Genomic DNA, 15,202 nt, shown 5'->3' with positions numbered 1-15,202 from the left:
GTTAGCAGCCCTACTCGTAACCACTAGTAGGGTAATATTCTTCTTTTTTTGCCCAATACCAGAAGAACTTAGATCTATAACACAGATAACTTGTCACAAGTAACAGACTTGGGACCAAACCATCGTAATAAAGGAAGGCGAATTTTAGAAATGATAGAATACTGCAGCCAATTAGTGCAAACAAACATTTATTGTGAAATATTCATCCTACCCTTTATTAGGTATTACATCATCAAAGCACTTTGTGGCAATGAAAATAGCTTTTTTTTTTTTTTAACCCCCTCTGATTCACCCAATATTCCATTAAAGCTGCAAAAAATGTGCAATCTGCTTGAAAAATAGGTTGCTCTTATTTATTCATTTGTGAAAAGTCAAAAATTAAAAAAGAAAACAATCTTAGCTGACAGGGCTTCTAGAGCCAATTTACCATCCCTCTGCCCCTACTACCCCCCGAAATAATTAACAAAGATAATTTGTTTTAAATGCCTTTTTATAAAACCAATGCACCTTTCCCCATATTATAATCATAAAAATTTTAAAAAGCCATTATTTACTTTCTGGGAAAAAAGGTGGCCAGCCGTTGTTTTTTGATTGGGAGCATGTGAATTTCCTGGGAGTTCATTTTCTTTAACTTTATGCTCCGGTTTTTTACAGATTTCCTAAGGGGTTCTGTGTTTTCCATTGGCTCTTCTCCTGGGCTGCTGATGCCATAGCCCTGAAGCACGGAGTCTTCTCTTTTGAAGGAGAAGTTTTTGGTGGACACTCCCGAGAGGCCTTTTATCTTGCCACAGAAGATAGCAGGCACAGCGTCTTCCACAGAGACAATGACCTTGGCCGCCTGGGACTCGCTCACAATCTCCATGTTATTTTCAGCCTTGACCTCGCTGCTGGGGTGGCTGGGCTGGCTCAGCACCTCAGGAGCATCAGTGCTGCCCATGCAATTCTCCATGACAGCAGAGGCTTCGTGAGGCATGGCAGGCGGGAAGGGCATTTCACCACCACTGGGAAGGTGCTCCATTCCAGGGTGGCCTGGGCTGCTGGCTGACGCACTGCTGTCATACAGGGTCTCAGGGGGAGGCTCCGATTTCCGGTGGGTTGCCAGTGACAGGTCTAGGACCGCATCTTCCTGGCAGTTGGAGGGACTGACTTCGCCTGCCTTGAGCCAGGGCACTGACTTCATGGAGAGATCCAGGGCCTCGTTCTCACTCCCCATCTTGATGACTGTGTGGCGACTGAGCTGGAAATACTCTCTGGGGTGCAGGAGGTCAAAGGGTTTCAGTTCCTCTTTTTCCAAAGGGGCCTGGGGGCCTTTAAAGGAGTGCAGGCTGAAAGAAGATGGCGGCTTGGGAAAACTGGGGCTGAACTTGGCTTCAGAACTCTGAGGCACTGGGATGGGGATGGGAATGGGGACTGGTACAGGCAAGGGGACAATCACAGGGTAGGGCACCAAGAGAGTGGCTGGTGGGACTAGTGGGGTCAAGGGGGAGTTAAAAGGCTGGGGGGGCACAGAGGGGTAGCCCGGTGGAGGCTGGCAGGGTGGGGGGCCGAGGGCACCCTGGGTGGGAAACAAATTCTGGAGCACAGCTTCAAAGGGCAGTGTGGGCTCCTGCGGCTGAGTAGGGATCCTCAGGTCCAGCAGCTGGGGCTGGGCCTCGGGGTCCTCGGCTCCCTGGAAGAGGTTGTTGTGGATGGCATTGGAGGAGCATGGGGTCTCCTGCGGCAGAACCAGAGGAGAGTTGAGGTGCTGAAAGACGTGTTGCTCCAGGACCACTGGCAGCTGCACGGGGCCCTGTGTGGTCATGACGTAGGTGGCGTTGGCATTGGGGTTCAGCTCGGGCGCGGAGCTTCCCTCCACCTGCATGTGAATGGGCATCACCACCGGGCTCTCCCCGAGGCACAGCGGCTGCAGCACGGTGGCAGCCACCTTCAGAGCCATGCCGCTCTGTGACTCGGCAGGGGGGTTCAGAATGGATGGAGCCGGCACGGTCACCAGGGCCTTCTTTACCAGGTCAGTGGAGTTGATGTTCCAGGCCTCAGTGGTGATCAGCTGGGCCATACCATTCTCCAATCTGTTATTTGCCAGGGCAGGAGGGGACTCGGTCATGTCCATGGACAGGTTCTGGGATTGCAGGTTGTCCATCACTTGGCGCTGAGGTCACTCGGCCTGCAACACAGAACACACAATATGAATCCTCCTCACAAGAAGATTTAGAATCACCACATCTTTAAAGTTTCCCTATCATAGTCAAGTGGGGGGGGGGGGCACGGCCCAGCTCCCTGTATACATAGCACACGTTATAGATAGGAGCAAACACAGACACCCATACGATCAGTGGTAGGCGGACAGCCCCAAGGGAGCAGATGACTGTGCTGTAAACACAGATGATGTCATGACAAAAGAACCAAGTGAGATTAAACAGAGTGTTTTTTTCAGCCTGATGGTGTATATATGTTCAGCCTTCAACAAAAACGTTTCATTCCATGTTGTTGTACTGGATGGGGAGATTTCAACTTGCTTAAGTTCAAATAAGCAGCACAGACTGCTTTGCCTTTCAGGACCTTTGTCACGTCAGAATTCTATTAATATGGAAGGGTGCCAGCCCACTGATTGAAAAGACTTAAAAACATTCTTTGTAGTAATCTTCCAAAACATAGTTGGAGGAGTTTGAATGTAGTGACACATTTGCATAAGGCTTGTCCCACTGTATTTCTCCTGCTGATGACATGCCCTCTCCTCCCAATCATATACAAACACACTTCCTGGAGCAAGGTGATGAGGCGTAAGCATGGCCATGGAGTTCAGTTTCTATTGTCCCCCCATCTGCTCATCTGTCAAGAGGAGGGAGAGGTGATGATTCTAGGGCTGGGGAGATGGAATACTGGTTGGAAACAGTAATCCTCAAAGTTGTGAGAAGCATGCTTGATGCCCAAGGCACCTCCTCAGATATCTGGCCACCTCCCGAGAGACCAGAGGGACCTGGCATGTGTGCTTCCTGAAGGAAGCATGGCTGCAACTACAGTGTGACTCTCCATGGAAATGCAGCCATATTTAGCATTGTTACCATGGAGAAGGCAGGCACCATGTCTAACTCAGGGATATGCGCAGTCCTGGAGTCTGCTTGGGGACTCTTTAAGAATTCTATAGTCCTCAGTTGCACTCAGTGGGCCTTGAGCAGCTCAGATTCTGGACCACATCTATCTGATCCGCCAGGACTTTATCTCTGTGACCATCTCTTCCTCTTCTCCCCAGTCCCCAAATGTCCAACATGGTCTCCAAAATGAGGGACAGAGGCAGTCCAGAGCACCAGCGACTTGAAAACGTCCTCACCACAGGAAGGCCGCTTGAACAAATGAACAACTCCTAGATACCGCCAGGCTATCACAACGTGTTGGAGGCACAGAACAAGATGCTTCTCTGAAGCAGAAGGAGGAGAGGGAGGGGACGGGAAGGATGCTGTGCAAACAACTTTGTGGGGAATGTCTGGTGCATGATGCTCTTGGCAGAACACAGGGCGATGCCTCCCAGGAAGGCTATGGAGGCCTGGCTCTCTATAGGGGACCCGTGAATATTAAAAAATAATCTCCTTGAGGTAGACAGAAGAGAGGCAACCCCCCACCCACCCACCCACCCAGGGAGGTTGAGGGGGCCTGTCCAAGCTCAAAGGGCTGTTTTTTCCTAAGGTAAGTGCTTCCTGACTCAGCACAGAAAATGGCTATGCCTCCAATACAGCATTTACTCATTCATTCCTTTGCTTAGCTAGCAAACTTTTTTATTGAATGCCTCTGTGCATCAGCACCTTCCTGGAGGCTGGAAATGCCATCATGTGGGGGACACGGAAGGTTCTTGCTTTCATGAAGTTATAGTCTAGTGAGGACACATGTCTTTTTTTTTAAATGTCTTATTGTGGATTATGCGATAGTTTACATGGGAGAACATTAGCTTTACGTTCATCCTATCATATATCGTTTCATTGCCATGGTTACAATCCCCTCCGTGCATCATCAACCAACCAAAGGGTACACATTGCAAGCCTGCCCCTTGGTCGTCAGCACACAGCCCTTCTACCTCTTTGGGTCTAAAGTCCCCAGCTGCTCCATCTCTCCATGTCATCATCTCTGCATCCATCTTTGGTGGAGGACACATGTCTTTGATGAGAGATTTTGTTAGCATGAGAAGGCATTAACGTTCGGTCAGGAGAGACATCACATAAGCAAGATACAGCTTTGTGCACTTGCACGTAGCCCTGAAGACCTAAGGCCTCCTCCAGCACAGTGGACAGAGAGCCCTAGGGGAGGGGTAAGAGAAGAGAAGACTTTGGGAAGTTGGGTGGTGCTGCAGATGACAAAGGCAGCAATGGTCAGAGAAGGCTCCCACAGCCATCCACTTGAAGTGAATTCTGAATGACCTGAGAAGTCAAGACATGTTCTATGCCATCTCTGGGCTTCCTTCCTGTGGATGTAGAATTATCCAGCTCTAATAATGGGCTGACGTCAATGGCTGTATCCATTTCCAGAAGTAATGGCCTCTTTCTCTGTCTGCCTCCCTCAACCTCAGTTTTGTGGATGTCTCCTCTACCTGCTTCTTGACCGTATCTTGGTCTCAGGTGCTAGCTCTTACCTCTCTCTGCATATGCTCACTGCCCTCCCTGCTCAGCCAGGGTTCTAGGCCTTTTCTTTTCCCAGAGCCCTTCTGCTCAAAGTATGGGGAGTGGTCCCTGGGAGCCTCCCACAGGCTTCTGTTCCTTCCACAGGCAGCAAGACTGAAAACATGCAGCCCCTCCACTAAGAGCTTTCCCCAACCCCCCAAACAACCCAGTGAGAGAAATCCTATAGTATGTCCATTTTACCAGTGAGAAAAGGCTTCTACTAGGAGATTAAGTAGCTAGTTTATGGTTACATTTAGGTGGGATGAGAGCCCAGGTCTGATTCCAGGCTCCTCCTGGCAAGAGCAGTCCCCACGGCCTCCCCTGTAACACCAATGGCACAATGGCACTTGCATAAAGTGAGCATCAGATTTCTGCAAAGTGGCAGCCGGGCTGAATGTCCTTTCCATCAAATTCGCTTAACTGTGTGTTCATCCTTTTATCCCCACCAGAAGCCTCCTCTGTCCCCATTATCATAGAAGGTGCTGGTGGGTCACCTGAGGTCCAGCCCAAAGCAGCTGTGGTTCCATTATCTACCTCCAGTTACCCACCCCCAGTCTGCCTTCCCACAGGTAGATGTCACATGGGTAGGAAGACACATCACCTCCAGGAATTACAGGGAGGCCGTTAGATTCCCAGCTGGTGTCTCTGGGAAGAGGACCTGGGCCAGAAGAGCAGCCTATGGTATCTGGGGGCAAAGGGAAAGGGAAGCCGTGGACCAGTGGCTCACTTCTGCTTCCCGACATCTCAGCTAAAGTAGGCCCAGACCAGCCTATGCCGCTACTCCCCACGGGTGTGACACCAGGCCCAGGAGGTACCCAACGAAGCAGAGAGGAGCCCCATCTTTGTGATACACCCACTGATGTCATCACTTTCTCTCTGCACCTCCTCCTCTTGCTGTCCAATCTGCCAGTAGGTCTTCCCCAACTCAGGGGGTGGGGGGTGGGAGGGGGGGGGGGTGACTGAAGGACCCAGGGAAGGTTCAGAGGGAGCACAGCAGGCGTCTGTGCTGGAGGCAACTTGAGGATACAAGCCCACTAATGAGGTGCAAGTTCAAAGGGCAAGTCTCTTTCCCCGGAGGGTGAGCTGGGAAGGCCAATGATGATTGAAGAGAAGGCGGCAGCCCAGCCTCCCCGCTCTGTAGTAGAAGCACTTATGAGTGTGGACTAAGGACCTCTTCAAATCAAGGAGTGTCACAAGAGCCACTGACTAAGGCGCCCACAGAGGGGGCATGGATTTCTTCAGAGGTGGCAGGGAACCTTTGGTTTGGGTTTAAATTAGGTCACCTATACCTCCTGCTACCCATTGATCACCGGGAGGTGAGAGGGAGCTGGCAATCTAAGTATGTGGCTCACTGGGGAAGTGGGCACATGCAGGAGTTTGCCATCTCTCCTTTAGGAGGGGCTGAGGGAAGCGGAAAGGGAGGGAGGGTGTAGCACAGTCTCAGAGCCGGAGCACCCTACGCCCACAGGAAGCCCAAAGACCGCGCCATCCGGAATTCACTTTGTGTGGGTGACACCAAGGGCTTCTCTGACCGTTGCTGCCCTTGTCCTCACCAGCCCCACGCAGCTTCCCTTCAGTCTTCTCTCCCCACTCCCTGAGGCCAGTGGTCCCAGTCAGGGACAGGCCAGCCCTTTCTGGAAGACATGTGAGCTACCCTGATGCTGGATGGAGTTTTGTGGGAAAAGTGTCAGGTTTCAGGTAGGATGGGCAGGGACTATCTGAGGCAAGCAATCACAGAATTGTTATACAAATTCCCTTGTCTAATTACAATGAAAATCAAGTTACACCAAAGAGCCCATGGGGACCACAGGTCAGAAGAAGTTGGAAGGTCAATAACCTAATGGCCTCTGGCCAGCTTTCCCTGGAATCTGCTCCTCATCCTAGAATTCTCTCCAGCCCCTGCCTTCCCCAGTCCTCTGTTTTCTGGGATCTCCCCCCACCCCCACAGCATTCCTCAGGACCCTGACTTACTCTTGTCTGATCCTGATCCCTCTCCTCCCTCCTGGGACTGCCTATTGCTTCTCCAGGAAGGGGAGGCTGGCTCGTCTCCTCATCTTCACATTCCTGGCCCCAGCACTATACCTGGTGAAGAGTAGGTGCTGGGACAGTACCTTCTGAAAGGCTGGATGCATGAATGCCAAGGCCTTCGGGAGCGTGGTATTGCCACAGGTCCCCGCTTATAGAATCATGGTATGTCACCGCTGGAAGGGACATTAAGGCTTACAAGTTTTCGCCCTTTCCTGATAGCCTCTTTCTGAACCTTTGATACACCCCCAGTAAAAGAAAGCCAAAGGGAAGCAGCACATTGACTGTTTTTCACATGAAGAGTTACGCTGCTAAGAAGCTGGCCTTGGGCCCAAATGCCCACTGGTCAGTCAGTGGCTTGTCCCACATTTGTGAATGGCTGGGTGCCCGTTTATTCTGATACCCTGCCCATGCCAGCTCTGCCTGCCTGTGAAGCCGTTTCCTTCACCCTCCAGGCTTCAAACAGACAGTATTATAATGATTCATTTATGACGCAATTTACAAAGCAAAAATACTTGACCATTCAGAAAATTTAGACTATTCTCCAGGTCCTGTTGTTGTTAGGTACCATTGAGTCAGTTCCAATTCATAGCAACCCTGTATAGGGTGTCCAAGGAGTGGCTGATGAGCTTGAACTGCTAACCTTTCAGTCCAGTGCATTAACCCACAGCACCACAGAACCCATCTATTTCCTGATTGTGGACATGTAACAGGGAGTTACATACATGCACGCACTCACTTATAAATAACGTTAAACTTTTGTTGCTAATGCCCTCAGCCACAGCCTCAGGGTTCCCCGCCCCCCTCCCTGTCGGGGCAAGGGTATCCACATTCCCTGCGGACCCTGTACCAACTCCAACTGAAGGAAGCCTGGATTCTGACAGAAGCCCTGGGGCATGCTGGAAGCCCCTCTCAAAGGCCTACATCACCTTCTAGAGAGTGACTTAATTTTACTTTGTGAAATGAAAGCACTTTCACAAAAGATAAAACTATACAGATACCCACAAGGCCCCTGGAAGCCAGCACCAAGAGGACATTTTTTAAGGTTCCTGGGGTATCTGGGGAGAAGTGTATGAAACCTAAGTTCTGAACAGATCCTGAAACTACCTGAGTGAGGTCACTGACAAGGTGAGCTCAGCCGCAGGGGAACGGACTCAGGGATCTGGGCTGGGTGGGGCCTGATCCCACCTCTGAGACCAGGAGGCTCCACTTCAGGCCTCTAAGACGCCATGTCAGTTCCTTTCCTAGGGATGGCCCCTTCAACTCCAATAAGCTCATGGTGCGGCACTGTAGGATAAGCACTGGGCTACTAACCACAAGGTTGGTACTTCTAATCCATTAGCTCTCCTCATAGGATTACTATGAATAGGAACCCACTCAATGGCACTTAACAACAACATATATTAGAAATTCTCTCAAGGAATATATGTTCCAATTGTAAGCTATTAATCACCTTGACACTTTTGGAGACTATAGACAATAATTTCCGGTCAAAATTCAATTGCCTATGTCTTTGGCGGAGTCCTGCTGTGACACTGTGGGTTAGTTAATACGTTGGACTGCAAGGTCAGTTTGAACGTCAAGGTCAGCGTTTTAAGCGCATCAGCTGCTCTTTGGAAACCCTATACAGGGCCGCAACCAACTTGACAGGAAGCCCTGGAAGCACAGTGGTTAATGTTTGGCTGCTAACTATAGACATGCTGGTGGTTCAAACCCACCCAACAGCTTTGTGGGAGAAAGACCTAACAGTCTGCTTCCACAAAGATGCCAGCTTTGGGAACTGTATGGGGCAGTTCTACTCTGTGCTATAGGATTGCGAGGAATTGAAATGGACTCCATGGTAATAGGTAGATGAATGATGTCTCCGTTGTTTAGAGTGGGGTCTTCTTAGCAGCAGCAGCCCCTGGAAGCTTGCAGAAAATGCAGATTCTCAGAGCACACCCTAGACCTGCTGAATCCGAGTCTACATTCTAACAGTGTCCCCAGGGGATTCATGTATTCATGAGGGTCTAAGAATTGGTATAGCACCAGTTCTTAAACTTGGCTGTATTTGGAACTGCCTTGAAACTTAAAAAAGATACTGATGACTGAGCCCATACCCAAGATTCTGATTGAATTGGTCTGGGGTGCAGCCTGGTTATCAGGGATTTTGAAAATTCCCCAGGTGGTTCTAATGTGCAGCTTAGGTTGGGAACTTTTGGTCCAAAGGCCAGAGAATAATGCGCCTGGGCAGCCAACCTTCTTTTTTTGTGTGTGGCTGATCTTGCTTCTTACTTCCTGGAAATGACTGAAGCCATCAACACCCCAAATTCCCTGGAAATTTCCTCCCTGCTGCCCACCTCTCAACCTCTCCCTATGCTTCCCACCTCCAGGAAGAGGTGAGATGACGCTGGCTGACTTCCCAGAGACCTCTGCTAGGAAACCTGCCCCTTTCTAGCCCTACCTTATTCAGAGTCCATTTTCTGATTTTGCATCAGTACTTAAATCCCATTCTTAATGATTCTCTAATCATTTCTGTCTAAAAATCATTATCCACCCACTATAAGTCAAATTGAGAAAAGAGACATTTTTGTCCTTTAATACGACGTGGCTGTGGTTTTACCACTTAGAAACTAAGATGCCATTCCAACTGGGTAAAAAAGGGCTTTTCTTTCCCCATAGGGTGCAATAATTGTCAATTACTTGCCCCAGCGATTAAATTTTCTGAGCTTTAAACATCAGCATAGGGCTTTTCTACTGAAGCTGTGAACGTAATTACCACATGAATATACTTCCAAATTGATTAAAATACATAGAGTACATAAAATAGTCACCCACCTTATGGTAAACTGCCTTTTTACATCCAGAGATGTGCACTACAATGAACTACAATAGGACTACAATGATTAAATAGGACTACAATGATTAAAAGCAGCTTTTGCAGTGTATTTCCCAACATGTAACATCATCTATTCCAAATGTGGTGGCTGTGTGGTTGACAACCCTGAGCAAAGAGGGCTTCTGTGGGAGAGGACAGAGTGTGACTATTAAGTCTGATTTAATTCACCCACAAATATTGGTGGAAAGTAATGGGTCTGAGAGTCATAAACTGGCCTTGCACATCAGAATACGCCAACGTTTCCTGTTAACCTTATCTTTTTTTTTTTTCTTTGTTTATATGCGGGGGTGGGGGGGTGTTTCAAAAGTTCATGGAAAAATGGCACTAAAAGATAATGACACTTTCCCAAGAACTTTTTGAAGTTGGAAATGCCTATGACTATGAGTTGGAACCAACTCGATAGGACACATCGGCAGCAGCAGGGGTTTCTAAAGGATCGATTATAATCAGCATTAAACCAAAGTATTTTGAATGGCCCTAGCCCCCAAATCCATAAATTAGTCTGTTATAGTTGATCAAACATTTAATTCCCTCCCCCCCCATGATGGCTGGAGTCCTGGTGTGGCACTGTAGGATAATGCACTGGACCACAAGGTCAGTTTGAACTGCAAGGTCCATGGTTCAAACTCATCAGCAGCTCTTCTGACACCCTATACAGGGTCACTGTGGGCCGGAACTGACTTGACAGAACTTAACAACAACAACCCATAAACTTGCTCCCCAAAAGTGTGACGAATTAAGAGCTTGATTAAAAAGAAGAAATGCACCCTTGAGTCAGTGATATCTAATAGACAAGGCACTGAAGTGGAAGAGATGAGTTTCAAGACACATATGAACTTTGCATGACTGTGGGAAAGTCATTTGATGTCCCTGGGACTCATCTGGAGCAGGAGGTACTTTCTTACTCTCCGGTAGGGTAGAAAGCCAGGCCAGGCCTCCCATGAGAGGGGTGCTTGCTAGCGACGATTCAAACCAGTCTTCCAGGAGTTGCTGTGGGAAGAATTGGGGACCATGCAGGATGGACAAGGTGTGGGCAATCAAACAGAAGTGCAGGGAGGAAGGCACCTAGACAAAGGATGAAGGGGCAAAGCCGAACTGGGCTGGGGATCTTCCTGAACTACTCTACATATTGCATGGGGCAAATCTGCTACAAAAGATCTCTTGTAAAGTGACAAAAAGCAAAGATGTCACCCTGAGGACTACGCTTTGCTTGACTGAAGCCATGTTGTTGTTAAGTGCTGTCGAGTCAGTTCCGATTCATAGCAACCCTGTTAGGATTTCCGAGGAGCAGCTGGTAAGTTTGAGCTGCCAACCTTGTGGTTCAACCCGACCCTGAGGTCCACCAGTGCATGATCCTGAAGGACTGCACCAGGACATGGTATATTTTAAATCGCCTCATGTGCATGTCCAAGTGAAATAAGAAAGACTGCAGAAGAGTTGATGCATTTGACTTACGGTGTTGGGGAAGAATATTCAATTTACCATGGACTGCCAGGAGGAGAAACAAATCGGTCTTGGAAGTACAGCCAGAGTGCTCCTTAAAAGCCATGATGGTGAGGCTTTGTCTCACATACCTTGTCTCACATGTCCCTAGAAAAGGACATCATGCTTGGCATAGCAGACGGTCTGGCACAGGACCAAGCAGTGCTTCCTTCTGTGTGCATAGGGTCGCTGAGTCGGAGCCGACTGGACAGCATCTAACAACACCCGTGATCACTGAGAAGGTGCCATTCCCCAACGTACCTACTCTACCAGGGGTAGCAGTTGGGAGGAATGAACCAAGAATGCAAAAGAGGAGAGATGGAAGAAAATGTGGTGACTTCATAAACAAGGCCAGGGAGCATGAAGGGGGACAAAAAGAGAAAAGGGAGAGAAACCTCTTCAGTCAGAGGACGGTTTGCTTTCTTGAGACCAAACACACCACAGCAGCGGAGTGTTGTAGTGGAAAACACCAAGAACCCACACCAAACATCCCTGCTATGTGGTCTCTGTAGGATCTCAGATAGGCCTGGGCCTTGCCAAGGACACAGCGGATGGTAAAGAGAAATAGAGTTGGACAAATCTAAAGAATACAAAGAGAATGTCATGACTCTGGCAAACAGGCCACAGGCCTGGTTTTGTACCTGTGGCTTTCACTGGGTTTTGTCAGAGCACAAGGGGGATCTGGGAGGCTGGTGGTGACGGCACCATGGGGTTTCTCTGGGTCCTTTCTCACCCAGGAAGACAATGTTAGGTGCCTAGGCCTTTACCATCTTATTGCGTACACAGGACTAACTATCTTGGTTCCTGGCCACAGAGGGCCTAGTGGCAGTCCCTGGAGCCAGACTGGAGTAGGGAGCTAGATTCACACCCATTCATTTATTCATTCTTTCTAAAGATACAGTGTGCCAGACATCATTTCCTATTCCTCCACCCTGATAGTGTTTTCTCCATGTTTCCCACTTTCTTGACTCACTCACTACCCAAGGGATTAACCAAATCTTTTTTGACTCAGGGTTATCGGTTTCTCACAGGACTGCTTCAAGGCCCACAGTTTCTACAGAAGTAAAGGAGCCGTCTCTAAAAGAAGAATGCCAAACCCTGAACAGTTGTCGAGAGATGTTAGTACAAGGATGTTTCTAAGGCAGAGAAGAAATGTTTACTTTTCAGAAAGTCCTGATCCTGAGACTAAGAGGCAGGAAATCCGCTCCCTCAAGTCTTGGTCAACCTCAGTGGAAGGTAGAAGGTTCACTTCAGAACCACAGGAGGCAATCATGAAGTACCGTTACTCGGCCAGGAGACATTCACCTGGATAGTGAGATTTGCTGAGTGCCTATCCTGCGTTCTGCCAAAACCCCACGCTCAGAGCCCCCAATACTGTCAGTTGCTAGTACCAGAGCTGCCATCTTATTCAGGAGAACAGGTTACATCTAAGGTCTTGGTCCAGGATCGTTTATCACCTTAAAATGTGGTTTAGGGAGCTTATTCTGTTAACAACACAACAACAGCAAAAAAACAACTCCTAAATTTGGAACAAAGAGAGGGGACAGAAACCTACCTCTGGGAGACAGAAGACTGCTACTTAGATTGAGATACAAAGGTTACATTTTTGTTCTGGGAAAAGGACTGTTTATAACGCTGTGTCATTAGCGGGACATTTTCCAGAGACAAGTGTGCCAGAAATAGACCCTTTGAGGGGTCAGTGGAAGGAAGGGGTGTAGAATTCTGAAGTAGAAAGGACTGGAGTCTAGATTTTCCCTCCCCCCTAAAGCATGGGAGCCCATCACTAAGCACTAGCATCCTGGGTGAGAGTGTTAGGCCTGAGTTCAAATTTCAGCTCGGCCTAACTTTCCGAGTTGTGTGACCTTGGGCAAGTTAGTTCTAAGGCTCAGTTTTCTTCTGTGGGAAATGGAGCTTAGAAAAGCGTATCACACATGTGGGCGGCTGTAATGGTTGAAGGAGATGATCTCTGTAAAGTATCTGTACAGCACTTAGCAAAGGTAAGTGCTCAATAAAGTACGGCTATTGCTATCACTGGCTCCGCGGGAGAAAGATGAGGCTTTCTGCTCCCGGGAAGATTTACAGCCTCGGAAACCCTATACAGGGTCACTATGAGTTGGAACTGACTCGGTAGCACTTAACAACAACAACCATCGTCGTTTTCACCATTGATATTGTCATCATTTTCATTCTCATTGTCAGCAGCATTGCTGTTTTCAACTTGTCCCTGGTTCCTTCATTCACATCACAGCCTGTCAAGTGTTGTTGCATCTACGGGTTCCTCTGAATATTTTGTATTTATTTAAATCATTTCCCACTGTCTTTCATTTCTAATACTGCAACAGTGTAATTTTCTATGATCACTTCAGATGTTCAATATTTCAGCTATGTCAGGGGTTTGATGGGGTTTTGTGGGAATATCCCCATAAGGTATCACATTGATTAGATGGTAAATGTCTTCCCTATTCCTAACAGCTGATTTTAAAATCAACCTTTGAAGAAACAAGGGTTTTGCATCTGAGTGGGTTTGTACTTTCAGTTCCAAAGTTATGACCCTGTTTCTTCAAAGGTTAATTAAAAAAATCAGCTATTAGGACTGCTTAGAGTCATGGCGTGACTCTGTAGGATAAGCACTGGACTACTAACCACAAGGTTAGTGATTGAAACCTACCAGACATTCCTTGGAAACCTATACAGGTTCGCTATGAGTTGGAACCGACTCGAAGGCACTTAACAACAACAACAAACCACAAGGTTAGCATTTCAAGCCAACCTGTTACTCCTCAGAAACCCTATTTAGGGAGCTATGAGTCAGAACCAACTAGAAGACACTTAACAACAACAACAATTAGGAATAGGGAAGACATTTACCATATAATTAGTTAGTGCTACACCTGCTAGGGGAACCGACTCCACGGTACTTAAAACAACACCACCACCTGATGGGGAGGTTTCCAGGCCAGCCCAGAAAAATCCACCAAACCCACAACACAAGTGAAATATTGAATATCTGAAGCGAAAACAGACAACAACGCTGTTGCAATATTAGAAATGAAAGACAATGGCAAAGAATTTCAAGAAATACAAAAATTGATTTCTCATCCAAGCTGGAAGGCTGAGAGAGAAAGTGGAGGTGGCCAGAGCCTTCTGCAACTCGAATGTGGACCTATGAGCACTTTCAAGGGTTCTGCAGTGACCGCGGAGTGGCTACTAAGCATAATATCACTTCAGATTCTGTAGTTTTCCTTCTCCTTATCATAAAAACTTAAGTAGTTCGTTTCCTAATTATTAGCAGTGATTAGGGTTTTATTCTCAGTCACAGGAGAAACAAAACACAAGAGAGCAGGGGAGAAGAGGTAAAGGATACAAATAAGAGGAAGAGAGAAAGTATGGAGATTTTGCTGAGGTAATTAAGCAAGGGTTGAAGGCGAGAATGGGGCAGGTGTAGATAATTAAAAAGCACTGTATTGTTTGTTGTTAAAGGCTGAGAGTCCATCCAGACTCACAGTGACCCTGTATAGGATTTCCGAGGAGTGGCTGGTGAGTTTGAATCGCCGACCCTGTAGTTCAAACCGACCTTGTGGTAGAGAACTTATCCACACCAGAACTCCAACAATAGAAAAGGTTCCAAAGGGCGGTTCAGGAAGAGGTTCAAGTAGACATAGTATTATAATGAAATGTACAGAGACCTGGAGTTAGAAAACCAAGAGAACAGGCTCAGCATTTTTTCATGCTGAAAGAAATGAACACTTCAAACCTCAAGTTGCAGTATTGAGGGAGTCTATGTAGGATATAAATATTACAATAAAATGTGCAAAGATCTGGAGTCAGAAAACCAAAAGGGAAGAACACGCTAAGCATTTCTCAAGCTGGGGGAACTGAAGAAAAAAATTCAACCCTCAACTTTCGTTATTGAAAGATTCTCTGGGCAAATTATTGAATGATACAGAAAGCATCAAGAGAAGATGGAAGGATACACAGAGTCACTGTACCAAAAGGAAATGGTTAATGTTCAACCATTTTAAGAGGTGGCATATGATCAAGAGCCAATGATACTTAGGGAGGAAGTCCAAGGTGCATTGAAGGAATTGGCACCAGGAATTGATGGAATAAAACATGAAATCTTTCAAGAAAGTGAGGCGGCACAGGAGGCACTCACTCATCTCTGCCAAGA

General features: G+C 47.5%; 1 protein-coding gene across 2 annotated transcripts in view; it reads right to left on the bottom strand.

The window, feature by feature from the left end:
- Positions 1 to 171: 171 nt before the first annotated feature.
- The window catches only part of RAI2 (retinoic acid induced 2), a 101,648-nt gene continuing 86,617 nt past the window's right edge, over positions 172 to 15,202 (bottom strand). The window contains exons 2-3 of one of the 2 annotated variants that reach the window (XM_006835597.1): positions 2,006 to 2,164; positions 172 to 1,855 (exon numbers count right to left, since the gene is read on the bottom strand). In XM_006835597.1, coding sequence (XP_006835660.1) covers positions 551 to 1,855; positions 2,006 to 2,140 — 1,440 coding nt within the window. In that variant the 5' untranslated portion in view covers positions 2,141 to 2,164 and the 3' untranslated portion in view covers positions 172 to 550. Of the gene's footprint in view, positions 2,165 to 15,202 lie in introns of both variants that reach the window. The other variant, XM_006835596.1, reaches the window with a different exon arrangement.

The sequence above is a fragment of the Chrysochloris asiatica genome, unplaced genomic scaffold (genome assembly GCF_000296735.1).
Source record: "Chrysochloris asiatica unplaced genomic scaffold, ChrAsi1.0 scaffold00018, whole genome shotgun sequence".
In the NCBI taxonomy this organism is placed as follows: Eukaryota; Metazoa; Chordata; class Mammalia; order Afrosoricida; family Chrysochloridae; genus Chrysochloris; species Chrysochloris asiatica.
This window is presented reverse-complemented; position numbering and strand designations above follow the sequence as displayed.